Below are 27,164 nucleotides of genomic sequence, written 5' to 3' on the forward strand. Positions count from 1 at the left end.
TCTTAACTGTGAAATAGCTTCTTTTTTTTTTTTTTTTTAGAATAAAACCCCAACAATTCCTGTTATAGATTTTATTTTTTCTTTCATAAAATAGGACTACAGATAGAAGAAAGAATTTATTTGAAAAAAATACTCAGTTATTACTATATAAGCTAGGAACTCACGTTATTAATTACTTTATCTGCTTAAGTACTTCCCCAAGGTTAAGAGAAATGGCAAAGCCTTTACTTGTATGTTCTACCGCTATCATAAAAAAGACATTCAACACTTCATTCTTAGCAGTATTTATCAATCTTTATATGAAAAGGGTAGCAGATAAATAGACTGGGTGAGGAGAAATTTAGACATTAAAGTTGTCTAGAAGGGTACAGAATTTGCAATTAATTAAAGCTTCTAGATAGTCTTTTTGTAAACCTAGTCTTCGGGAAAATATAATTTTTCCCCAAGCCACCTAACTTAATGGAGTATGTGTAAGGGATTTTTTTCTTCTGGGAGAGGTATATTAAAGTCCTGCATGCCCTTATGTATTTTGCAAGTAACAAGCAAACTGAGGCAGAGATCTGTGGGTGTGTTTCAAAGCATAAATCAGAAGCTGTCACTTAAAGCTGACTTAAATCTTGTGCTTACGCTGCCTCATCCCAGGGTTTCTTTGAAGATTTCTTTGTAAGGCTGGAGAGCATTCTGAGGGTTAGTCAAATGTATGCAGTGGCTATGGATGATGATAACTCCAGTGCAGAATGCAGTAAGAAAAATTGTCATTTTTTTAGACTCCCTTTTTTGTGTAACTACATTTCCTTTTCCTTTCTAGCAGCCAGAGAGCAGCAGTTTAGCCCTGAGAGCAGGGTTTTTGCATCAGTGCTGTGTGCCTTTGCTTCCCTGGCCATTTGCAGGCTACACAGCACCAACCAGACCATGCAGTGCAGCTACTTCATGAAGCTGTCTGACCTCAATGTTCAGCTTCCAGTGATGGTGATCTGTGATGATCATCCTGATAATTGCCATTTTTTTTCCAGGGCACTTTATTTAAACCTCATTAAAAAAAAAAAAAAAAATCTTAAAAATAGCAGCACTGCAAGATTAGATAGCATTTTATTTGAACACTCCTTAAATCCTGAACAATTTAGAGTTTTCTACTTGGGCAGTTACCCAACAGGAGGAATCAACACCCATCCACATTGACTGACAGTTTGCTTTGGGAGATTTCTGCTTCTCTCAGCCCCAGACCACCTGTCAATGCAATGGGCTGGCTACAGAGAGTGCTCTGAACCTACAGGCAAAGCCTGAGGGTATGTGCCATATTAATTAAAGAACTTCATCACTCTTGCTCTCTCTGATTTCAATATTCATTTATTTTAGAAAAGAAGCTCTGTGAAAAGCTTCTACCAAAATATTGAGTCCCTACATTTGGCAGCAATACAAGTCCAGCTAAAGGGATAGGGAGAGAGATGAAGGGGTAGTAAGACACAGTGTGGGGTTATTTAGGGATGCTGGCATTGCAATAACCTTAGCACAGTGGCAAGGAAATTGTCTTCTCCCCAGGGGAGAGGCTTTCTTGCCCAGCCTTGATTCTAAACCCACACAGGGATGTGCTCTATTAGCTGGATCTGATCCCTGTGGTTTTTTTGTTCCTTTTTGTTATTTAGATGCTGTATTTTATATTATTTTAATTAAAAGGAGGGAAAAAAAAAGTGAAAAGTGAAAAGTGCAACACTGGGGCCGGCAGCAGAAGATACTGACGTGGATTATGTCATGAACAATATAATCTTTTGCAAAACTGAGACAAAGCCAGTGATTCCAAGCCATAGAAAGAAGAAGAAGAAAAAAATCTCCTACCAGCACTGCTGCTGCATATTTATTTAATCCATCTTTCTCTTCCTTGCCTTATTTAGTGTGAGAATTGGGGGAAAAAGGACTCAAAAGGTTTCTCATGGAAATATCTTACTCGGAAAGAAAAGATCTTACTTTATTGTTTCATAATAAAAATGTATGGCCTGATATGGAATACCATATTTTAAGACAAATTTGCAACTGCTTTGGATGTGTATGTACACATCATGTCTTTGTGAATGAATATGTGCATACATAGCTATAAGCTGTGAAATATGCTTTTTATTATACACAGAGAAGGCATTCTTCTTAAGGGCTCATAATATTTGTATATTTTTTCTGACAGAAGGTTGGTTTGTTCATTCACTACTTCTATTATACCTGAAAAAAAAGCACTACATCTGCAATACTTTTTTTTCCTCCTGACACCACAGTGCTACACATTCACCCTTTCCTCTTTGTTTGTCAGAGATAATGCCTGTAAGTCAAATTCAGATCTCAAAGTAAATCTGGAGGAATGTATCAAAGAGATTTGCAGTGAGAAAAAACTGAATGGCACCTTTGATCCAGAGGTGGCTTTTGGCACTTGTGAATCCATCCATTGCAGTAGGTGTTTGCATGCTGACACAATTTCAGAGTACTGAGCTGAAGCTGGAATTTGCTTAGAGGCTTTAGTTCCAGTATTTCATTTTTTGCTCTGACAGCTCTTAAATAATGCCATGGAGGACCAGAAAGTTAGGTGACTTTCAGCCATATCCCCTACTCAGATTCAGAATGCTTTACATATTGCTGTAAAGTGTGAAATCTCCTCTGGGCTGCTGTTCTTCCTTTGGCACTATTTCCATTGGAAACCTGCCACCTGCACAACACAAAAATAGGAAATTCAACCTCTGGCCAGATTTCAACACTTTAAAACAACTCCTAAAAGAGACTGCATCAGTGATGGTGAAAAGCAAGAACAGTGAGAAATGACAAAGAGAATCTGGAGAATGGAGCAGGCAGAATTAGCAGTGCAGCAGACCACCTAGAGAGATAAACCTCAAATATAAATACAAGAAGGAAAAGACAGGAGGGAGGATGAAGGCATACATAAAGAGGAGAAGGAAAAGGGGAAAGAAAACAACCAGGAAGATGACAAATAAAAGAAAGGGAAAGAGAGAGGAAAGCAGGAGGGATAAAGGAAGATGCTAAAATCGGGGAGCAGACCTGAACTGATAACACTGAGAATGAGCTGGTTTTTTCTCTCCTATAGCCTTGAGGGAGCTTGGGTTGCTAATCAAGGTATGCATGTGTTCACCCCTGTAACCAGTGAGATCTTATGCTGATGTCAGCAAGAACTGGCAGCTGAAGACAGAGATTGTTTCTGTTTAAATGAGCCTCTGCAATGCACACCTATTCCTGCTTAAGGGGCTTTAGTTTGCCCAAATGAATCCCTCATGGCAGAGCATGTGCTGGACAATACCTCAATTCACACTGATGGAAGCAGCCAGAAAAGATCTAGCCCCAAATTTAAGTAGTTGATAATGGCAGCTTCTTTCCAGTTCCTTTAACCCCAGAGACCTACATTCACAGAGGCTAGTAAGCCTTTCTCTTTCCACTCCCTTTGTAGGTGGTTCAAAGCAAGACCTCAGCTTTACTGTTTTGAATCATTTGCCCTGCAGAAGCCATTTTTTCACCTTCTGTCAGGAGTGAAACATTCACTGGCTCCTCAAGTTCAGATATAGGTTATGTGAACCCCTTTCCAATGTCTGAAGCCATCACTTGGCCTGCCTTCAATCCAGCACTCACAGGCAGTTTTTAGCATACATCTCCTGTGAGAGGTATGATAGAAAAATGAAGTATTGGTATTATTTATTAACAATCTTTAGTGACCTATCTGAAATGAACTACAATCTTCAGTCTAAAAGACTGTCATGTGCACCACCATGCCTGGGAATCTCAGCAAGAGTGTTTAAAGAATGTTCTTTTATTCCTAGCAGTGATGCTTCATACCTTGGATTATGTCTGAGAGAGACTGGATGGAAAAAGTAGGGAAACTTCTACTTGAAGAGCATAGTTAACAAGTGCCTGAAATTAAGTTGTATCATAATTTCATTACAGTTCACAGACAACAAACATAAAAGATAACCACTATGGCTGAATTTTTCTTGATCTCATGAGCACCTAGACAGGCAACTATATACTGCTGCCACACTGTAACCTGAGTGCCCTCTGTATGTACTTGTTTAGTCTTGTGTTTGGAGCCAAACTCAGAGAGTCAAATTATGGTTCTAGAATATGGTTCTCCTGCACTTACCACTGGTTTACTCCAAGTTCATGACACATCCCTGCTGATGTCGGGGCCATTCTGTGTGAAATCTGAAGGATATGGTGGTGAACCAATTTTCATGAATGCACTAGTTCCCTAAAAGTTATACAATGTGTTTAGGTCAGGCTTCGTACACACAAGTGCAAACTCTTTAAAAACGTGCTTTAGGCTCTCTGATGTTACAACATCCTGCAGATGTGGTCCTTCTCTGCCCCAGCCCTTTCTAAAGCAGAATGTTACTCTTCTGCTTCCACACACTAGGAAGACAAGTGTGGACCACCAGGAGCTGTGGATACATTTTTGATCACCTAGGCTGACCCCAAGGCTGAGCACACACTGGAGAGAAAGTTCTCCCTGTCATCCATCCTCCTGTCTTTATTATAGGGTCTGCAAATACCATTCACTTTTCAAAATCTCTGAAATTTAATTAATTTTTTTCTTTCTTTCTTTCAGGGCAGTAGCATATGGAAGCCCAAACAGGATTCAGGCCTCATCATACCAAGCATGTTAAAAAGAACCAACTCACCAGACAAATTCCCATCAGCTGCTTTAATTGTGTTGATTTTATCATAACATTGCAACTCAAGCAAAACAGATATACTGTGCTAGAATAACATGCATTTGTTCCAGTAAAACTTTCTACTTATTTATTTTCCTTTTTATAAATAAGGATTAAGAGGTGGCTCATCTACAATATAATGACAATTGTCTTTGTTGAGAGTTTTTTAAACTCAAGCAGTGATGAAGTGACTATTAATTGCTCTGGCTGCTGGCAATGCAGCAACTGGCATAGGTCTGATGTGTGCAACAATGGTTCAGGTATTGACTAAATGGCAAATCTTCATATCAATTTACACAGCAACAGCCTATTCTTAAATAAATTCGTTTGTGAACATTTTCTCCAGGAACAAGTGTAATTTTCTCTGCAGCAAGAATTTTCACACAAAGAGATACTTAGAAATTGCTACCATCCCCTTTCACATCCTAATGTGAATAAAATTTTAACTGACAAGTCATGTTGAAATATTTAGAAGTTGTTGAAAATATTATTAGATCTTTAACTTCCACAAAGCCATCAGCATATTATATTCAATATCATAATCACCCAGTGAGCATTTTCCTAGTCCAACACTATAAAAAAGTAATTTTTAAGATAATAAGAGACCAAATAGTAGCTAGAGAGTGAATGCCTGATGTACAAAGAGAGAAGTATATTGCCCATTCTTTCTGTCTTAGAGATGTATTTGCTTTAGCTCAGCTGAATTAATAGAAGAGGCAAATAACTATTATGAAAAAACTGTGCTTCTAGATGAAATCACATGTAACAATGAAATTCAAAATTAAGATTCATTCATCCCCTTTCTTTCTCTAAGTATTTTTTTAAGATTGCCAACACTGACACCATCAATTTTGTAATTCAAACTATCTAGGCCATGTGCCATACAAATATTTAGCAGAAGACAGGTAAGTTTTCTGGGTTCAGGTTCCTGGGTATCACTGGATGACAAAATGTCTGCCTATAGAATTCCCAACTTTGTCAGTTTGTAGCAAAGTCTCCGGACAAAGCAAATTACTGCTATGCACACCTCCTCCATGTTCTTTCCTGCATTGCTGCTGAAAGATACTTTCCTAAAGATGGAATCCATGGCTCAGTCTGTTTCAGAAATGAAACAGGATTCCATAAATAGTGGGCAAAAGTTAGAACTTTCCAGAGAAGAAATGTTGTTCTCTCGGGAACACGGGTACTCTCCCACAGACTTGTAAGCAATGTGCTGTGTTTTTGTTCATCCTGGAATGATGTCCTGTTACCCCTCTAAATTCAGGATTTGCTTGTTGTTGCTTTGTCTGGCTTTCTTCCTAACCTCTTGTGAACTGAGCACTACCTGCTTCTCCACCTCAGTCCTATGACAAACCTTCGCTCTTTCAGTTCCAGAGGTGACATGGGATAGTTCAGTGCTTTCACTGGCATTCTCTTGTCCTCCTATTTGAGGAGAGAAAAGGGTCTGAGGAAAATGGCTTTTTTTCTTCAGTGTTACTCAAGAATGAGACACATCTTTGCACAGCCCCATGGGCAGCACCACACGGAGGGCACCATGACCCATCCACTTCCACTTTTGAATGCACCTTTCAAACCACCTTTCAGTTCCCAACCTAAGGATTAGCTGGGAGTTCAGTGGGAAACAGGCCCAGCACTACTGGGAAAATCATAACAATCTTTAAGCACAGTGGTTTGGGTGATGGCCATGCAGCAGGATGTCTGGAACATGACGACCAGAAGGATTACTTGGCTGTCAGTTGCAGTTCCCCCTGACAATTGGAAATGGTTCTCTCCAAGAATGGTTCCTGTGGGATTACAATATATCACAGCGTTTTGTAACCATCAGTGGAAGTTCTGTTTTGTTTCTCACAACCACTGTGGAAAAAGTAGGCTGTGACAGAGGAAAGGTCAAGAGGTTTTTTCAAAACAACTGAAAAAGCAGGGAAAGAGTGTGTTTATTTACATAGCAGAGGGAGCACACTGTGGAAAAAGGGCACAAGGAGACAAGTTTCTTCACTGATTCTTGCCTAGAGATTCCTATGTAGTGTGAGGCTCAAGCACAGGTGAATCACATCCTATAATTCAGTAATTTGAAAGGGTAGATGTCCAGTTCTGGATGAGTGGTGCAACACCCTCTTTATAGTCAATGGAGAGAAACAGTTCTCATAGGTAAGAAAATCGTATGGCTGTCTTAGCATCAGATCAATCACTTTCAAGCAGGAGCTTCTTCCCCTCTGCTGGGGGTTGGGTGTGGGCACCTACCTCATGCAAATGTCTAACTACATAGAAACAAACCCAGCCCAGCTGTCTGTACTTTGTCTGTATATTTTATTTGTAATTTACAGAAACTTCAGTGAGAAGCTTAAAAAGAGAAGAAAGAAAGAAAGTTATTGCAATAGAGGAAGGAAAAGGCAAACATGGAAAAAAGTAACTAAAACCACAGAAGGCAGGGAAAATTACAATAGTGGAAGCAGTATGTGAATGAAGAAGAAAACTGAGATAAATAGCCAACCACAAGCAGGAAATACTACATAGGCTTTAAATTGCTGGCACACAGGATTGCTAGAGACATAAAAAACCTGTGAGTCTTGTAGAAGTATTAGTAGTTTTACAGAAATGTAACATCCTAACTAACAAGTCTTGCATTGCTTCCCTATGAAGACATCAAGCACTTTACCTATATTTTCTCTCCCTTCATCAGTATAAATACCCTTGTATTTACAGCTGAAATTATTTTCGACAACTTTTCCTTCAGAATCAGAAAGTTTCTCCATCGCCCACTTGCTTAATTTTCAAAGACTTCCTACATCTTCATTTATGCTCTTTCACACAACTGGGTGAAGCTCCTCTCTGGCATATTTTTGTTCTCGAAACCCCATCATCTCTTGACAAAGACAATGCAGCAAAAACAACTTTGACCACTACGATGCTGACCAATACCAGCTCATTGTCTGCTTGCACTCTGCCATCTACCTGCATCTCACTGCCGTCTTTTGTTAGGTTCTTAGGACATGTGCTCTTTGTTCTGTTTGTACAGCATCTTGCAAAATGGCATCCTAGCCTGAGACTGGGGCTCCTGTGAACTAAGACAGCCACGAGGTGACAAACCCCAGTGTTTTGCTTAACCTTGCTAACCTGTGTGTGAACCATATGGGACTTGTAAGCTTTTAGGTAGGTGCCAAAACCCCGCACAGCACACAGGTGCCGGTAACACCGTTCTCTCCAGGTTTTGTATGGATGGTACCCATCCTCTTCTCCACCCACCTCAGGGTAAGGGGCTCGTTTAGACCAAGGTTTCTAAGCAGAACCTCGTGTTTAGTTTTTTTCCCCCGATTCTTTCTTACTGTAACCATGGCCTGGAACTATTTCTTTGGGAAGGAACACAAGGCACACTAGGCGCTGCAGCAAGCGGTACAGAAAAGGATTTTTCCAGGGGAGAGCCGTGCAGGCCAGTTCAAATCCCGCGTACTGCCGGTCACCCAGCTTTGCCCAGCACCGCCTTACATCGCTCCGACGGTTCCGCGCTCTCCTGCGGGCCCCCAGCGCCCGGGCCGCTCCTGCTGAGCGCTGCGCAGCGGGACCGCCAGCTCCCCGCGCCCTGACCCGGCCACAGCCTCCCGGACGGCCGCCGGCTCCTTCCTGAAGGGGAGCCGCGGGGCAGCTCTTCCCCGCCACTTCCCGGCCAACCCCTCCACCATTCCCCGGCTCCTCGGGCCGCCCGGCCTACCCCGCGCCGCCGCGGCAAGCGGAAGGCCGCCATGCCCCCTGGGGCGGTCCGTCCCTGCGCTCCGGCGGGACAATGGCTGCGGGGCACCCGCGGGCCGAGCGGGGCCGCCCCCCGGCGCCAGCCCCCACCCGCTGCCGCCGCCGCGCCGCCCCTCTCAACGCCGGGCTCGCCGCGGCTCTCCGCGCCCCTCCCTTCCCCTCCCGCCGCCCCCAGCAGCCTCCGCGCCGCCCGGGTCCCGCCGCTGCCTGGCTCGTAGCGCCCGAGCCGCCGGCGGTTGCGAAGCTGCCGCCGTGCGCGGCCCGCCGGGCGCCGCGGCCTGCGGGCGGCCGCTGGTTGGCGGCGGGGGGACACGTGAGGGGGGAGGGGGCAGCGGCGGCGGCGGCGGCAGCAGCAGCGGCGGCGGCGACAGCAGGAGTTTCCCCGACAGCTGGAGGTTGCGGCGGCGGCTCCTCCTCCCCGGGTCCCCGTTAGAGCCGAGAGACCCCCCGCGCTCCTCCTTATTGACAAACACACAAAGGGCCGCGCCGGGGCCGGGCCGGGGAACGCGTCTAGAGCCGGCATGGGAGACAAGAAGAGCCCGACCAGGTAGGGGCAGCGGTGGCGGCGCCTCCTCCTTTCCCCGGGCCCTCTGCGCGGCGGCCGGGTGCGCGGAGCTGGCGGCGATGGCGGCCGGAGGGGCACCCCCGGGGGGGAGGCGGCAGCGTGAGGGCGACGCGCCCGGTGTTGCCCCTGGCGCGCGTGTGTCTCCGCAGGCCGAAGCGGCAGCCGAAACCCTCCTCGGACGAGGGCTACTGGGACTGCAGCGTTTGCACCTTCCGCAACAGCGCCGAGGCCTTCAAGTGCATGATGTGCGACGTGAGGAAGGGCACCTCCACACGGTGGGTCGCCGGCGGCGGGTGAGGGGGAAGCGGGGGCCGGGGGGGGTGGGAGGAGGGAGCCTTTGGGCGGCATTCCTGCCGACTCGGTTGTGAGGAAGGGCGGCCGTGACGGGGAGTGGGTCCGGGGGGAGCCTTTGAGCGTCCTCCCGCTGCCCCGGGTGTGAAGGGGGGGGGAGCGGGGGGGCGGCCGTCGCAGTAATCGGGTCACGTTTACCGGGGAGCCCCGGGCCGGGGCCGGGCGGTAAACGTGACCCAGGCCGGGGAGCGCTGCGGTGGCGTGTGTGGAGACAGAAATAATAAATAGCAGGAAGGGCATAATTGCCTGCACAGCCTGACCCCGGCGGGGCCGTGCCCCTCGCACGGAGAAGAGCTCTCCCCCGGGGCCTGTCTGCTAAGACGCTCGCCCTTCTAAATGTTTTTATTTCCATCCTTCTAAATGTTTTTATTTCCATCTAAACTGATTTTTGTTTTCTCTATGAGTTTAACTTTGCCCCATAATTTCCGCCTCCCCCCGTTTTTAAAAGAAAAAAAAAAATTGAATTATTGTTTAAATTCGCTTTTCATCGTAGAGCATCCCCGTGCGTATTTTTGGGGGTGGATAATAACCTTTAGCCGTTTAGGGAGGAATTGTTCATTAGCCGGATTGCGCCGTGTGGGAAGTGCTACCCTGCGTATCCCTGACTTTCCCGGGAGGACCTTTCCTCGGTGCAGCCGTCAGAAAGCTTGTGGTGGATTACCTGATCCCGGTGTTTTTCAGTATTGTCGCCTAAATGTGTGCTCTTGGGGAGTGGAAGCTTTTTGTAAAGCCAACAGGAGGGCACTTGTAGGTGTTTCGTGCTAACTGGAGAGAATATTGCTGAAGAATCCTTTGTTACTGTTATCATACCTGTGGCTTAATGCCCGCAGCGAGAGGAGTCTAAATGGCAACAGAAGTTGCAATCCTATCGAAAGTGTCAATTACATTCTAGTTACAGGTCAAAACAGTGCTCTGTATGACTTGCCAAGAAATGTTAGGTGCTTAAAATTGTAAGTGCAAGGTTGGGTCCAATTCCTTGAAAAAAAAAAAATTTTTTTTTTTTTCTCTAGAGATGATTTCCTAGACTTCTGAAAACTGCAATGAATGTTGAAAGGGCTTCTCAGAACTTCACTTTTGAATACAAGTTGATTTTTAATTTTTTTTTTTTTTTCTTTTTTAAACCACAGAAATCAGGGAGGTAAATGATGCACTGAGAGGAATTGCGTCTGTCACATGTGGTGAGGTTTCCAGATAGAACAATAACAATGTGTTTATATCATAGCTAGGTGTGTAGAGATAGCTTAATATATTCAGCAAAATAATAGTACTGAAATAATGAACTCACAATCTTTAAAACAGCAGGAGTAATGCCTCTAAGCTCCAGTCAGTTTGACAGGAAAAGTCAGTTTAAAATTAGGGTATGTTGAACAGAAAACTCAGTTGCATAAGAGCACTAAAACTTAAAAAAAAAAAAACCAAACAAAACCCAAAAACCACAGCAAAACAAAACAACAACAAAAAAAAGAGTGTGGAAAAATACACAGTCCTGAGAAACCAAGCCTTCTTTTTTCCTGGCTTGAAAATTTCATATTTTTTTAATATTTTAGCAACAGAATGTCATCTTTGTTGCTGTGGATTTTTTTGTTTCCACTTTATCCCCCCCCATTGATCTGGTATGCAGAGTTTTTTAGTTGATACACTGATTTTTGTTTCTCTACTTAAACTGTGAAATACTGTGTAGCTGAGTAGGTTTATGGGTTTATTTTTCCCATAAGGTTTAAATGGATTGCATTTTCACATGTTTGCAATGTCTAGGATTTACCCATGGCATGAGATAAATACAGGTTGTGGTTTTAGGCCAGGCAGTTTTAGACCTCAGTGTCTATAAACAGAATCATTAGGGTGCTAAAGAGACACAGAAGGCCATTTGGGTGGGTTTGGGGTTTTTCTGTTTGGGTTTTTTTTGTTTGTTTTTTTTAAAGGAGCTGGGGTCCAAGAGACCAAACTGGGGCCTTTTTGAACATTTGCTCCTATTGCCTATACAGCAAAATGTTTGTGTATAAATGTTGGTCAGAATAACAATGCTGTGGTGTTTTGGTAACACTATAAATCCATTATTTATTACTTTTTTTGTTGTTGTTTTGTCTTCCATTTTGAACCTTAACATTAGATAAAGTTGCTGCTTGGGCACAGTTCTTACTGTGCAGTTGTCCTGTCTTCAGAATTTCTACTGTCTTTTTACTGATGAGAGCTTTTTCTATGAGGCACTTAAAAGCACTGTTTTTTAAGTTCAGAGAAATCTTCTTCTTTGTGATGGGTGATTTAATGTCTGCTTCTGCATGTTATAATTCACTAAATGAGACCAGATTTGCAGATAGAAGAACACGCAAACACAGGGTAGTTAAGTGGTTTTGAAGGCCACTGGAAATTAGGTGCAAGATTGATTAAAACAGATGTATTTTTTTTTATAGTAATCATAGACAATTAACTTTACAGGAATATTGTCAGGTGTGGGCAGGGTTCGTGGATGTTTTAACTGTTGAATAATTTCTTCTCTCTGAAAGAATTATCTTTTATACCAGGGGCTACACATGGATTATGATCTTTAATAACCTGTGGTGGAATTGTTAAGATTAGTGGAAATAAAAATATAATCAAGTACCCATAAGAATTAATATACTTCTAGACAGACTTTTCTGAGCAGTTTGTATCATGAAGTTAAATTAACTTTGTCCATGGCAGTATCACCTTGGATGGTTAAACTGGGCTGTGCTTGGGTAGGAGATGTGGAAGAGAAATCCTGGATGCTGCAGGAAGTGGTGTAACTGGTTCCCAAGGCTGCACTCTTCTCTTCTCTTTGAAGGGATGCCCAGCCTGGTGCCAGTTAGATATGCCATGAGTCAGATGTGAAACTGAGATCCTATCTGCCAGCTGGAAATCCCTGTACCTTTTCTGCAGAACCGTTGCCAGACTTAAATTTGGTAACATCACTGGGGATCTAAATTCTCCCTGCAGTCATGGCTTTCTTATTTACTTTCTAACTGAAATTGTTTTCTATTGTTACTTGGGTACCGAGAAATTACTATGTTCCTCTTGATAAGAGACTGTACTGAATATAGTAATTTTCTAAATATGACCTTTAAAACATTTTGGAGTCATAGTAGATGAAGGATGCTGTATAAATGTAAGGAATCTAGGGCTGTAATAATCATTCCTTTCTCAGATAAATCCCCTGCTGAAGTTCATTTGAAGCACAAGTAAGGAATGCTGAATAGAACCCTAACTTACTCTGTTATAGAGTACCAAACTCTATATTTAGGTTGTCTAATATTTTCCATTATAAAGAACTTGTATGATCTCTTTGAGAAGCTCTATTGTTTGTGAAAGCCATTGAAGTTTGGCAAGAGGAAGAGTCCTTAGGCTTAATAAGTGGTTTGATTTCCTTGCCCCATGGAATTTTGCTGAGACATAAACACTTGAAAATCATGCCTCCCTTCTTTGTAACTTGGTACAGAAAAGTAAAGTAATTGCTAGAACACTGAAAAAGCCCAGATTGGCATTGCTGTAGAAGGAACAGTGGCAATGATACACTGAAAGACTGGAAGGGAATTGTTTGGCTTCTGGGGAGGTTAAAGTGGGGTTGCTGAGTTTGGTCTGACTCTCAAAATTACTGCTTTGCCAAAAGAAAGTTGCCTCTGTGGTTACACTACCTAACTTCTTTCTTTCTGCTCTTCCTGGCACTGTCTGAATCAGGAGCACACCAACACTGGTTTGACCTCCAAAAACTGTACTGGATCCTTCAATGGACCTTACTGTTGCAAGTATTTGCTCCCAGTTTGTCTGTTTTTTAATAGGTGTTTGGGTTTTTCTCTTACCAGCTAACACAGTAATAGTAATTTAGTTTCAGTGTTGCTGGAAAAAGAAGTATGCAAGATTAGCATTCTCTCTGAAGACATCTACAACCATAAGGGGGTATTTTACCAAAGGACTGAGCAGAAAACTTTCAGTGACACATGACTGCCACACCACTATCCATCAGGAATTTCCAGGGCTTAGAGAAATTGGTTGTTCCCAGTGATGTTTGTAAAGCTGCAGCTCTTCAGTTTGCCCGGTGCCATTTGATGAGGGTTCTGAACCTGGCATTGTCTGTGAAGAGGACGTTTTCAGAAACTCGGAGGATTTATTAGATCCAACATATTTAGGGCAGCATTCCATGAGGTTACAGCAAGTCTTGTGTTCCTATGTTATGTGGTTTGCAGGTTACACTGGGTGCTCCTTAAAGTGGGTATTAAAGAACAGTTACCACTGGCTCCACACACCTGAAGCACATTCAACAGACACACTCCACAAGAGGATAAGTGATAATCTTAGCCCTACATTTGAGAAAATGGAAGTGTTTTCTATGATAAAGCATTACCTGGAGTTTTCATGGACCGACTGATAAAGCCAAGGGCAAATGCAAGCTGTAGAGGGAGGCTTCAGGTGGTCATGGCATCTGTCAGTAGATGTACAGATCACAGAAAGTTAGAGGTTGGAAGGGACCTGACATAGTGGCTGTACTACAACTTTATAATGCTGCTCTGGCAACAAACTGGCTTAATTCAAAACCCTGTTATTGGACCATTGATTTATCAAGTTATAAAAATAGATGTAGATACACCTGCAAAGAATAAATAGAACAAATTTGACTAGTTGCAGCTAGATCACAAGTGACAACATGATTAATTTACTATTAAAGAATACCTAGACCACTGCATGGACAGTACAGTTGCTATTAAATCAGTTGTGTTGGACATTCTGATATACCTTGACATTGTTTTTCACTGTAAAAAAGAACTTGTCATTTTATTTGAATATGGAGGTGCAATTAGATATCCAGTAATGTCTAAATTTGTACCACAACTCCCTAACCTTGCAACAGCTATGAATTTTTGGTCAAAATGCTACACAACTGTGGGACACAACTGTGGCTGTGGGACCATGGATAGTGAGTCAACTAGCATTTTTAGTTGGGTTGGAGTTGCAGGATTTGAGAATTAATTGCATTGTTACCTTTTGTTAGTTTTCTAAGTTATTTATTGTATGTTTAATTAAAAAAAAAAAAAAAAAAAAAGATAAGGAGCTGGCTGGATAATCTCTCTAAAAGGGGTGGTCAATGCCTGGATGTCAAAATGAACACTTGTCTTGAGTGGTGTTCCTTAAGGGTTGGTACCTGGACTGGTGCTGTTTAACATCTTTGAGGACATGGGCAGTGAACTCAAGCGAACCCTCAGCAAGTTTGCTAATGATACAAAACTGTGCAGTGAGGTTGACGTGCTGGGGGGAAGGGAGGCCATCCAGAAAGACCTTAACAGGTTTGAGAGTTGATGCCCATGCCAACCTCGTAAAGTTCATTAAGGCAAAGTTCAAGATTCAGCACCTATGCTGGGATAATCCCAAGCACAAATACAGGTTGTGCAGAAATTGGATTGAGAACAGCCCTGGGGAGAAGGACTTGGGTGTGATGATTGATGAGGAGCTCAGTGTGAGCCAGAATGTGCACTTTCAGCCCAGAGAGCCAACTGTATCCTGGGCTGCATGAAAAGAAGCGTGGCCAGCAGGTCAAGGGAGGTGATTCTCCCCCTCTGCTCTGCTCTGCTCTTGTGAGACCCCAGCTGGAATACTGTGTCCAGTTCTGGAGCCCCCAACAAAAGAAGGATGTGGAGCTCTTGAAGCAAGTCCAGAGCAAGGCCACAAAGAGGATCAGAGGGCTGGAGCAGCTGTCCTATGAAGACAGGTTGAGAGTTGTTAATTGTGGAGAAGAGAAGGCTCTGGGGAGACCTTATAGCATCCTTCTGTTACCTGACTGTCCCACAAGAAAGCTGGAGAGGGACTTTTTTGTAAGGGTCAAATGTAATCATTGAACAAGGGGGCACAGTTTCAAACTGAAAGAAGGGAAATTTATGTTAGGTATTAGGAAGAAATTCTTTCTTGTGAGGGTGGTGAGACGTTGGCACAGGTTGCCCAGAGAAGCTGTCGCTGCCCCCTCCCTGGAGGTGTTCAAGGCCAGGTTGGATGGGACTTTGAGGAAGCTGGTCTAGTGGGAGGTGTCCCTGCCCATGCAGGAGGTTTGGAATTATATGATCTTTAAGGTTCCTTCCAACTCAAACCATTCTATGATCCTATAGAATGTACATTTGCAACTCTCTTCTGTCTTCTAGGAGACTACACTACTGCTTTACTACCCCGGCTCCATCTTCCTCAGATCATATTAACACTCTTATTAGTTAGTGACAGCATCCAGATTTAAATTAGCTGTCACTTTGCTTTTCCTAATGTGGTTTTTATGCATTCATATTTGTGGTTTGGTCTCTAGTTGCAGGATCCCATTCTTTTTTCCATTCTGTGACAGACTGCCTCTCTATTCAATGTGAAGGATGAGTATCCAGGGGAGTGTAATGAAAGCTACAGGAGCAACTGCAAATGTGGTTTTTAAAATTTTAAAGTTATTGGCATGATACTCTACTGTGTAAATAAAGGAAAAAAGGGGGACAGGGATATGTGATCGATTTCCCCTTTCCAGATTCCATAGCATTCTGTGATTTTCAAATTAGGAAAAAGGGCAGAATTCTGAAGGGCATTTTCACTGATAGTATTCTTTGAGCTAAAAATAGGAGAAGGAATGCTGTACAAAGATGTACCTATTTTATGCTTGTTTTGGTTTTATTTAATTTTATTTTTTAGAACTACTTTCATTGCTTGCTTTGAATTCAGCAACAATTAGTATTACCTATGCATGTATGAGAGTTAGCACACACTATTCAAACCCAAAATATCTTTCTCTCACCAGGGGAAAAGGAGGAGAGAGAATAAGGAGATAAATCAAGTACAAGTGACTTCTGTGATGGGGTTTGGTATTTTTTTTTTTTCGGTTTGCCTCTCAGGTGTACTTTGGATGAACTGCTGTATTCAATATAGTTTACACAAAATAGCCCCTGAAATTTGTAGCCAGAATGAGAAAGACATCTCAAGTCATGATGAATTTCTGTGCATTTGAGATGTATCTCTTAACATTTCTGTACTGCAGAGGCAGAGATAAATATAACCAGCTGAATGGGGGCATGGCTTCTGTGTCCTGTGCTCTATTGATCTCCATTATTGAATTGTTCCTTTTTTGCCATCCTAAGATATGAAAAGCCAACTTTAAATCACAGCAGGCAGAAGAGTCTGAGGTATAAGGAATGGAAAGCCATCTTTGTGCATTTGTTTTAAATTTGGTCTGTGCTCCTCGATTGTGGCTACGAGCGTGGCCCTTCAGTATGTGCATGTATTTTACAAGCAAATTTGACAGTCTCCTAAATAGGAGGTACAGGTCTCTACTTGAAGCTGTCATGAGGGTGTTTTTATGCTTTGAGAAGCATAAATAAAATGTTTAATTTTTTTAAACTTGGATATCAAGGTCATTTTTCTTCAGAAAATATGTGCAATTTGTTTAGTCATGTACCATCTGGATGTTTATAAGCACAAACCAGTTACATTTAACCAAATCTGGGATTTGTATTTCTGTTGAAATACAGCACTGCTCAGGACAGAGAGTTGCTACTTATTTTGTATATCTGGTTTAACATGTCTGTTTTACACCAGCTTGTTAAGGACTCTCTCTTCTGCCTTCCAGTGTGCAGCTTTGTGTGTGCACATGCGCGTGGCAGGGGGAAGGTTGTGAAGGAGAAAAAGAGGAAGAACTGCCTGTCATGCTGATTTCAAGCTGACATGACTGAATCAAGCTTAGCAGATTGAAGAGCTGTTCATTATTTGTGATAGTCTGGGGAAGGAAATATTTGCAGGAATGAAGCGAGTGGAAAAGTCATATATAATCTGTAGTTTACCAAGGTCTGTACTACAAGTTTCAGGTTTTATCTTATTTATTAAATTATGAAGAAGAGCATGAATAAATAGTTCTCTTTTGCTCTGTAGATGGTCACTAGGTAATTTAGTAATTCTGCAACTCCAGTCTTATTTTTAAAAAGAGTTTTAAAAAGTAACCATTGGAATTATTTAGGAATTTATTAAGGAATTATTTTCCGTGAAAAATATAGTGAAACTTAAAAATTTTGCACACATTGCCTTCAATGAGGTTTTGTTTTTCCATATAAAACAATTACAGAATTTTTATTGATTGGTGTGACTCTTTTAGGTGCTGCTAGGTGTAGTTTGTATGGGCAATGGGCAGCCAGTCCAAAGAAGATAAAGCCTCTATTCTAGAAAGAGGACACAAGTAGTTGTTTTGGGCTTCTGTTGTTGGGATTTTTGTTTGGTTGGGGCTTTTGTGTGTGCTGTGGTTGGTTGGTTGGTTTGGTTTCTGGATTTTTTTCTTATTGTTAAAACTTTGTAGTTTGGAACCTGGTAGATGTTTTAATCCATTATTCTCAATAGCTTATGAAACAATGTGCTTTTTTTGAAGCATGAACTTGGTATTTGGGTTTGATGTTTGTTCTGGTTTTGTTTTTTTCTGTAACTCTTTCCTGATGTCGGTTGTAGCTTGGGATTCCTCTCCTCCCATGCCTTCCATTTTTTAGTGAAGTCTCCCCAGAACAAAATGAACACTGTTTCATTTGATATTGGGCTAAGACCCATCAGGGCCTACCTGAGCTAACTTTGATAGATGATTTCAACCTAGTCTAGTGAAAATAGCACTTATCTCAGCAGTCATCTTTGGCCAGAAACTTATGTAGCTGTCATTGTTACTTGGCCTTCTAGGTGCATTCACCTTATGCAATTAAACAAAAAAACCCCAACATGTAACAGAAAGAAACCTGATGCTTTCTACAAAATTTCTCTCTTCCCTTTCTACAATAAATGCTAATGTCAGAACTGGAAGGAAAATACTTAATCCTGTTTCCAGGATCTCAGATCTGGTTGTAGATTTAGGAGATATGTTCTCTAGAAGGCCAACTTTGTTAATGGTCACCACAGGGTCAGAGGTAGGTTCTGCCAGTTAGGAATGGTTTGTTCAGCTGAATTGTAACAAAGCCAAGCAAAATAGATTAGCATTTGTTTTCCACAGTTACTAAAGTAGTAGAAGCTTTGATTATATTGGGGCTCATTATAGGAATTGTTCTAAGGCTAAGATGTCTCATTTGGCTTATCCATGTTGCCCTTTGAAATCAGGATGGAAAAGGTCTTGCAGCGAGTTAGACCTTCTCCTTTATTGAAAGAGGATCAGTAAACCTCAGCAATTTCTAACACAATCTTTGTCCTACAGGTCTCCAGTTAAGGAGGCTGGTTTAGACATCTTATTTGTAGTACTTTTTGCCCCTCATATTTTGCCAGAAGTCTGATCTTTCTGTTCCATAAGATAAATCAATATATACCCAATGAATTACCCACTCTATTTGTTGTTTAGTTATTGAGTTATGGCTTCCAAGTTCACCCATTGTCTCTAAATCTTTTTTACAGAAACAAAATAGCAGCAGCCCTTTCTTGTAGGTGACAGTTTTCTGCTGTTTATATCATGATTCTTCATTCTTGACTCTTCAGGTAACAGAATTGTTTCTTACAGTGGTAACCTGGAATGAGGAGGAGACCTTCAGCTGAGTCATTTCTATAGTAAAGTGTAGTGGGACTGTGCCTTCCCAGAGTCCTGCTAAATTATGTCTGATATCTGTACTTCCCCAAATGACAGTTTTCCTTTTGTGCAATAGCATAAGGATGTTTCCTTGTCTCTAAATTGGACATTTGTGGACTTGGCAGATGGTCCAGTTGGTGGATAAGGAATTGGCTGGACAGCCTCCCTCAGAAAGTTGTGGTCAATGGCTCAGTGTCTGGGTAGAGATCAGTGGCCAGTGGTGTTCCTTAGGGGTTGGTATTGGGACCAGTACTATTTAACAGCTTTTGTTGGTGACATGGATGGTGGTATCAAGTGCACCCTCAGCAAGTTTGCTGATGACACCAACCTGTATAGTGTGGTTGACATGCTGGAGGGAAGGGAGGCCATCCAGAGGATCCTTGACAGGTTTGAGAGTTGATGCCCATGTCACCTTCATGAAGATTCTGCACCTATTGTTGGGACAATGCATAAATACAGAGAATGTGCAGAAAATGGATTGAGAACAGCCCTGAGGAGAAGGACTTGGGTGTGATGATTTGATGAGGAGCTCAGTGTGAGCCAGAATGTGCACTTTCAGCCCAGAGAGCCAACTGTATCCTGGGCTGCATGAAAAGAAGCGTGGCCAGCAGGTCAAGGGAGGTGATTCTCCCCCTCTGCTCTGCTCTTGTGAGACCCCAGCTGGAATACTGTGTCCAGTTCTGGAGCCCCCAACAAAAGAAGGATGTGGAGCTCTTGAAGCAAGTCCAGAGCAAGGCCACAAAGAGGATCAGAGGGCTGGAGCAGCTGTCCTATGAAGACAGGTTGAGAGTTGTTAATTGTGGAGAAGAGAAGGCTCTGGGGAGACCTTATAGCATCCTTCTGTTACCTGACTGTGTCCCACAAGAAAGCTGGAGAGGGACTTTTTTGTAAGGGTCAAATGTAATCATTGAACAAGGGGGCACAGTTTCAAACTGAAAGAAAGGAAATTTATGTTAGACATTAGGAAGAAATTCTTTCTTGTGAGGGTGTTGAGACATTGGCACAGGTTGCCCAGAGAAGCTGTCGCTGCCCCCTCCCTGGAGGTGTTCAAGGCCAGGTTGGATGGGGCTTTGAGGAAGCTAGTCAAGTGGGAGGTGTCCCTGCCCTTGCAGGAGGTTTGGAATTGTATGATCTTTAAGGTTCCTTCCAACCCAAATCATTCTATGATTCTACTTTGGCTTCTCTGTGCCTTGCCATCTCCTTGAACTGGTGTCCTTTTGTGTCCCTTTGGTACTTAAGTAGAGATTGTTTTCCATGCATTCATGAGGCCTGTTGTGCTTTATGCTGTCTTTCTTGAATTTAATTGCTCTGAATTTTGAGTCATCTTAGCTCAGCATGGTCTTGGCAGATAGTTCTCACCACCTTTCATTTCGGTCTGATTGCTTATTCTTCTCCTTATTCCTTTGTCCAAAGCATGATTAAGAATATTGAATAGGATGCCCGTAGAATGTTGCTAGAAATACCCTACATCTACAGCTGGTGGCTGGGAACTATTAAAACCAAACAAACCCTAATTTTGAACCTCATTCTGCACTACTTCACCCCAGTCAAAGTGTAGCTTGTTTCGTAGAATGTTTTTTGATTGTGTCCCAAGAGAGTCATGGCTCGGGATGTATGTTGCTTTTTTCCTAGTCAGTAGGACAATGAGTCTACTAAAGAGAGAACCTAGACTGGGTCAAACCATTTGGTTTACCCTTTAATGCTCCAAATTGTTAAATAATTACATTCCAGTATCTTTTTCAAATTTGGGTTAGGCTGAGTCATCTACTTCCTGCAATTTCATTTACCCATCCTGTGATTTCTTTCTTGCCTTTTTTCTTTTCCCCTTCTTCAGTATTTGGGAAGTCATTCCATCTTCCTGCAGTTCTCTAAACAGAATGTTTCAGAGGGTGAATCTCATTAGATGCTGTTGAGTGCCATATATAATGTTCAGTAGCTCAGTGAGTTTCTTACTCTAACTTGTATCCTCTTTTTTAATTTGTTTATATGGAATTAAACTTTTATTTGGAGACTGAAGCAAAGAAGCCTTTATGCCATCTGGTATGTGCTTTCTTTCCATGGTTAATGATGGATATAGTTCTTTCTTTTTATTTCCATGATTAAGTACTTTCCTTTGGGGCATAAGTAGTGTGTGTTTCCATGTGTTTAGCCCTCTTATTTTTTTTTGATGGATATGTCATCTTTGGTTTTAGTGCCACTGGTGGTATTCTTGCACACTGTGTATTTTCTAGGGAAAATTATTACCTGTTCTTGTCAAAAAGCTACTGGGATTTGAGTAAACACAATAAGATTAAATACATTGAAAGAGAAGTATAGCTCATAAGAAAAAAAGCTCTTGTATTGCCTGTAGGGTGATGAGAAGTTGTATTTTCTGCCCCATGACTTTTAAAATTTTTTTCTTCTGCTGTTATGACAGCCCACTTTGCCTGTTCCTGTTTAAAACTTGATGCAAATGTCTGTGTTTTTCATCTTGGAAGTCAGGCTAGGGCAGTCTGCTTTGCATAACATGTTCTCACAGTATCAAATGATGTCTTGTCTTGTTGGCTGATACAGTCAGCTACAAAATCCTTTCAAAGTAGGCTAGTGGAACAAAATGTTGTGTTCATTTTTTACACTTTAATGTAGTAGCTTATCTGGTTTAAGTAGGACAGAGAGATCCTGAGGATTGTCTGTTCTCTCTGAAGTGCATTCCACTGGTATGTGGCACCTTGATGTAGAGTGGGCTTGAACTTGGAGAGTTCAGCTGCAGAACGTTGTTGGTAGGATTTTAGCTTGGTGGTGGTGGGCTGTCAGCTTGCAAACATTCCATGAGAAATCAGATTGAGGACTACAACATTTAGCCTCAGAATTTTCTACAAGTTTTCTCTTGTTTTCCTAGGAGTTTGGGGGAGGGATGGGGGGAAGGAAATGAAAGTTGAAAATTTTCCCATTCTAACTTACTGGAATTTTTGGACTTATCTCTAAACTTTTCTGTAATCAAACAGCTAAGTTAGCTGGGGAGGGACTTTTTACAAGGGTGTGTAGTGATAGGACACGGGGTAATGGTTTTAAGCTGGAAGAGGGTAGATTTAGGTTAGGTGTTAGGAAGAAATTCTTTAGTATGAGAGTGGTGAGACACTGGTTGCTCAGGGCAGTTGTGGATGCCTCATCCCTGGAAGTGCTCAAGGCCAGGATGGATGGGGTCGTGAGCAACTGGGTCTAGTGGGAGGTGCCCTGCCCATGCAGGGGTTTGGAATATGGTGATCTTAAAGATTTCTTCCAATTAAAACCATTCTGTGATTCATCTGACTGTGCTTGGTGGGGAAAAAAAAATGTGTGAATGAGTTGGGTTTTTACAACTTATTTTTAAAGTAGATTTGCTAACTAAAAGCTGAAAAAAAGTTGGTGTGATACAAAAAGTGAAAGGAAAGTTGTTACTTACAGCTAATATTCAATTCTGTGATTAGGGTCATGAACTAGAAGTTCTGTAGTTGAGTAAGAAGGGAAAAATAAAAGGTAAGGGCTGATAATAATGCGGTATCTTTTTTTTTAATGAATAAACATCTTTACTGAAGAGCATTATAGACACTTGATATTTTTAAGGAAATTCTGTAGTCTTTTCCCCTACTGAAGTAGGGGACATTTTAAGGTGGATATCTTTTGTGGGGTGGGACTGAATGGAGGAAGTTTCTAGAATGCTGCAACCTTCTGGGTAGATCACACCCGCAGTGCAGAACAAATAAGTCAGAAGCAAGCTCCTTCCTCTTTGGTGACAGAAATAGCTGTGCCAAGCATTCAGCCTGTTTTGTGCAACAATAACTGCTGCTGGGTCAGTATGAACCTCTCGTCTTGCCTCTGTGGTTTGATGTAGGTGCAGGAAGCACTGGAGTTTCTACAGGGAGGGCGCAGAGGAGTAGCCTGGAGGATCCAGTCCTTTGAGGAACTGGCATTTGGGAGAGGTCACTTCCCCATGAATTCCAAGGATGTAGGGGGCTGAAAGGCTGTAAGCACTGCAATACTGCATCTTCAGGGGATGCTGTTAAGAAAATTGAGCTTCCTGGCCTCTGTTCATTCCTAGCACATTGACATCTAGGAAACACAAATTGGTTGATATTCATGTTTTTCCAACAGGGTATTTTCAGTGTAGCTGTAATTTATGTTGAGCATTGGTGAATCACAGTTTATGGCATACAGGGAGGAATTACCAGCAAGTGTGTTGAAGGGTGAAGCCTTAAAACTGGTTGTTTGAAAAGTGGCATTTGATAGCTTCTTTTAAAACTATTTGAAGATGAATTTGGGCTTTCTAAAGGTCCTGTTATGGATATTTTTTCTTAAGGCAGACTGTTGTGCAGTGTACCAGTTGTCTTCAGGAGACTTGCTGGCCTCATCTGTTAAATGTCATCTGGAAAATAGGGCATTCCCTTTAAGGGAATGATTAAATAGGGACACTGCCTCAAGGGGTAGTTTTCTGCACATTTATACAGTGACTGATAAAACCATATGGGTCTTGTAAGTCTATTCTAATTGAATCAGCTTTTATTGAAAGACAAAATTGCTTGAAATGCACTGAATGGGTGAATTCCAAGTAAGTGATTCACACTCTAAACCAGCTAGAAATAGAAAAGCACTGAAAATCAGAGCTGGCTGAAAGTTAGAATTCAAATATACACAGACAGTGTAGAAATTGCCTTGTTACTCTGCAATGTGTTTATGGATCTGTGTTATGTTTTCTCATACAGACCACTAGCTCCATTGTTTGCACTGTCGTAATTATTCAGCTGTATTATCTCTGGAGGCAGCATAATGTACTCTTAACACTGTAGGGTATGACAGGACTGATGGTAATGAGAAAAAATCATTTTGGATAACAGCATAAATTATCGATGTTGAAGGTGTATTTAATCATAGGCTGCTTCAGTGCAGAAATAAGGACTATTTTCTCACAAGATGGCTTTGTGTGGTGATTAGTATGAGCATATTCATGTGACACAGCAAGCTAAACATAGTTTAAGCTGATAGTTTTTATTCTGTGAATAGCTTAATAGAGCACTGATGACTGAGGGAGGCTGAGCTGATCTGTGTCAGAATCCTAAGACTGCTGCTTCTGTTTGTGATTTAATTTAATTGCTAGCAAGTAGTGTATTTGCATTACCAGAATGGGTAATAGGAAATTTTTTTTGCTTTCCATTATGACTTTAACTGCTAAAAATCAGGGGTGGCATCATTACATGAACTCCTAGCTTCTGTGTAGACCACAGCTTGCAAGATGTAATTGGCCACAGTATCTGCAAAACTACTTAATATATACAGTGTTCTTGGTGATTTTCCATTTGTCTATAAATAAGATAACAGATGTGCTTATGCGTAAATAATTTTTTTCTTTTTTTTTTTTTTCTTTTTCTTTTAACTTCTTTCTTTTGCATTAGTAGGTAGGTTATGGTCTGGTATTGCTTGATGACAAAAATCAGCAATAGTAATGAAGCAAATGTTTGTGCTGAGTTTTTAGTGAAGTATAAAAGGAAGTTTCCTTTGTTCTGGAATTTTGTTTCATTGGTATTTTGGCAGAGGAAGAGCTTGTGGTGTAGATGTGATTGTCTGTTAAAAGATAAATGTGATTTTAAAAAGCAAAATTTGCTTATATATCAAAACTAGAAAAATTAAAGTGTCAAGTTAGTTGAAAAATTACCTGATGGAAGAAAATAGTCTCAAAACATGGTAACTGCTAACCTACAAATAAGTGGAAGTATATATCAAAAGCTGATCCATGGGGGTTTTATATAGAATGCATGCCAATTTGCTCTCATTATTTGGGAATGAGTGCTTGGCATTTGACAAAAATAGTCCTCCTCTATTGAAGTCTGAAAAATATTTCATGTTGTAGTTCATAGAATCATAGAATGTCAGGTTGGAAAGGGCCTCAAGGATCACCTTGTCCAACACTTCCAATATTATTGTTTATATGATATGTCCCAGCACCCCATTGAGCTGAGACTTAAAACTTTCCAAAATGGGGGAATCCATCACTTGCCCTGGGAGACCATTCCAATGTCTGACCTCGTAGTGAAAAATTTTCCTCTTGCTTTCAAACAAAATCTCCCCAGAAGTAATTTGTGCCTATTGCCCCTTTCTTGTCCTTGTGACTCTTTGTAAAGAAGGAGTCTCCATCTTCTTTTTAGCCCCCTTTTAAGTACTGGAACATCATAGAATCATAGAATTGTCTGGGTTGGAAGGGACCTCAGAGATCATCGAGTCCAATCCTTGATCCACTACCGCTGCAGTTACCAGCCCATGGCACTGAGTGCCACATCCAGTCTCTTTTTAAATATCTCCAGGGATGGAGAATCCACTATTTCCCTAAGCCTTCTTTTCTCAAGGCTGAACAGACCCAGTTTTCCCTACCTCTCATTGTAGGCAGGTGCTCCAGTCCTCTGATCACCCTCGTGGCTCTTCTCTGGACCATCTCCTGTTTGCATCCTTTTTGTACAGCAGGGACCAAAACTGGATGGGGAATACTCCAGGTGCAGTCTGACAAGCACAAGAGTGGGATGATGATGACTTCTTTGTCTCTCTGCTGGTGATGCCCCTGTTGGTGCAGCCCAGCATCCTGTTGGCTTTCTTTGCTGCTGGAGCACACTGTTTGCTCATGATGGTCCACCAAGACCCCCAGGTCCCTTCCCACAGGGCTGCTCTTCAGCCAAGTGGATCCCAGTCTGAACTGCACTCCTGGGTTATGTGTTCCCAGGTGCAAGACCTTGTTGCACTTCTCCACGTTGAACTTCATAAAGTTGTTTACTGTAAAACTAGTACTTGAAAAATTCATTTTTCTCTTAATGCATGAAGAAAGATCAGTTTAAAAAAAGACACATAAATTTACAGGATAAAGATAGGGAATTTCTTGGCTTCTGTACAGCCAGACTGTATGTATTTACTGACTACTGACTGCATTAATACATGAGGACAGCTACTGCAATGACCTAATGCATGTATATGTGTCTCTGTTTCTATTAATTCCTTTCTCTACTAGCAAAAACTTATGTAACATGTCTTGGCTCTTAGAAGATTATTCACCTATGCATTTGTAAGCCATGCTAACAAGACTATGATGCTGAATTAAATTTGACTCTATTTATTTTGTGTAAAGCTGTCAACAACACCATTGAGATGTCTGTATAAATATAGGCCTTGGCCTTCCAACATTTTCCATGAATTCCTGCTCTTGAAAAAAAGAAAAAATTTGAAGTTAAGCACTCTGCTTGGAAATGTCAGTTTAAAACAAGGAAGATAGGGGTAGCTGTGTAGGCACTTTATTTTTCCCACTCTTTAGGTGAAGTTGCTTACATTTGCTATTATTAAAGCCCATTAGAGAAGGGACACAGATTTAAAAATCTCCAATGTTGTTGTAGCCTGCTTTGCAGAAAGACTTCTGAAAAAGAGAGAAAATATGTCCAAGGAAGTGGAAATGTTAATTGCTTGATATTTGTAAAATAACTCAGTATGTGAGAATGGGGTGGGAGGGATATAATTATATTAAAAGGAATTGACTAGCAGGTGAAAGTTTGTTTCTTAGATGCTTCTACTTCAAGATACCCCATCACTTGTTACAGAAAGTGAATTCTGGGGGAAAAAAAAGAAATGTACATTTACTTGTGGAGCCATTTAGATCTTCTGGTATCTGAATGAACCCCAGAAAATTTACCAAAATAAATGCCATAAGAATTGCTCAAAACATTCATTCTAAGTGGAGGTATTATCTTAATAAAGTTTTACAGGAATAGTCTTTCACTTGGAAAATCTTCTGCCTAAAACCACTTTTTCATATCCTTCTTTGTCTGTTTACAAGGCAGTTTACTGTAAAATCACACATCATTCCTGCTGACTCCCATTATGCATCCAGTTGCTTTGGAGATTAAGAACTTTTTATTTTTAAATTAATTGCTCTAATTACTGTGCTAAGATATATTTGAGAATGTCAGCCTCAGTAGTCTGAGAAATGAGGACATTTGATGAAGGAGATTTGAGTAGGGACTAGCAAGAATATGATGATTAAGTAGAAAGTATGCAAAGATAAGCTTTTCTTGAGATTTCAGTAATGACTGTGAACTAGAAAAGTGGAGATTAGAGTATTACTGTGGATATCAGATTTCTATTAGCTTCTTGAGACATTAATATTTAGGATAGACATGAGTGGAAAATGATCTTCAAATAAATTATGAGATATTTAAAACCTGTACATTTATGCTGGGAAATGATCCAGTCTAGTAATGAAAGAACAAAGTAGGATTTGAAT

The 27,164-nt window shown here is 41.4% G+C and overlaps 1 protein-coding gene across 2 annotated transcripts in view; it reads left to right on the plus strand.

Annotated features, from left to right (window-relative positions):
* The first annotated feature begins 8,594 nt into the window (after positions 1–8,594).
* YAF2 (YY1 associated factor 2) overlaps positions 8,595–27,164 on the plus strand; it is a 39,059-nt gene continuing 20,489 nt past the window's right edge. Inside the window, exons 1-2 of one of the 2 annotated variants that reach the window (XM_071733591.1) lie at positions 8,595–8,985; positions 9,153–9,278. In XM_071733591.1, coding sequence (XP_071589692.1) covers positions 8,960–8,985; positions 9,153–9,278 — 152 coding nt within the window. In that variant the 5' untranslated portion in view covers positions 8,595–8,959. Of the gene's footprint in view, positions 8,986–9,152; positions 9,279–27,164 lie in introns of those variants that run through there. The other variant, XM_071733592.1, reaches the window with a different exon arrangement.

This window comes from Heliangelus exortis, chromosome 1 (assembly GCF_036169615.1).
Source record: "Heliangelus exortis chromosome 1, bHelExo1.hap1, whole genome shotgun sequence".
Classification (NCBI taxonomy): domain Eukaryota; kingdom Metazoa; phylum Chordata; class Aves; order Apodiformes; family Trochilidae; genus Heliangelus; species Heliangelus exortis.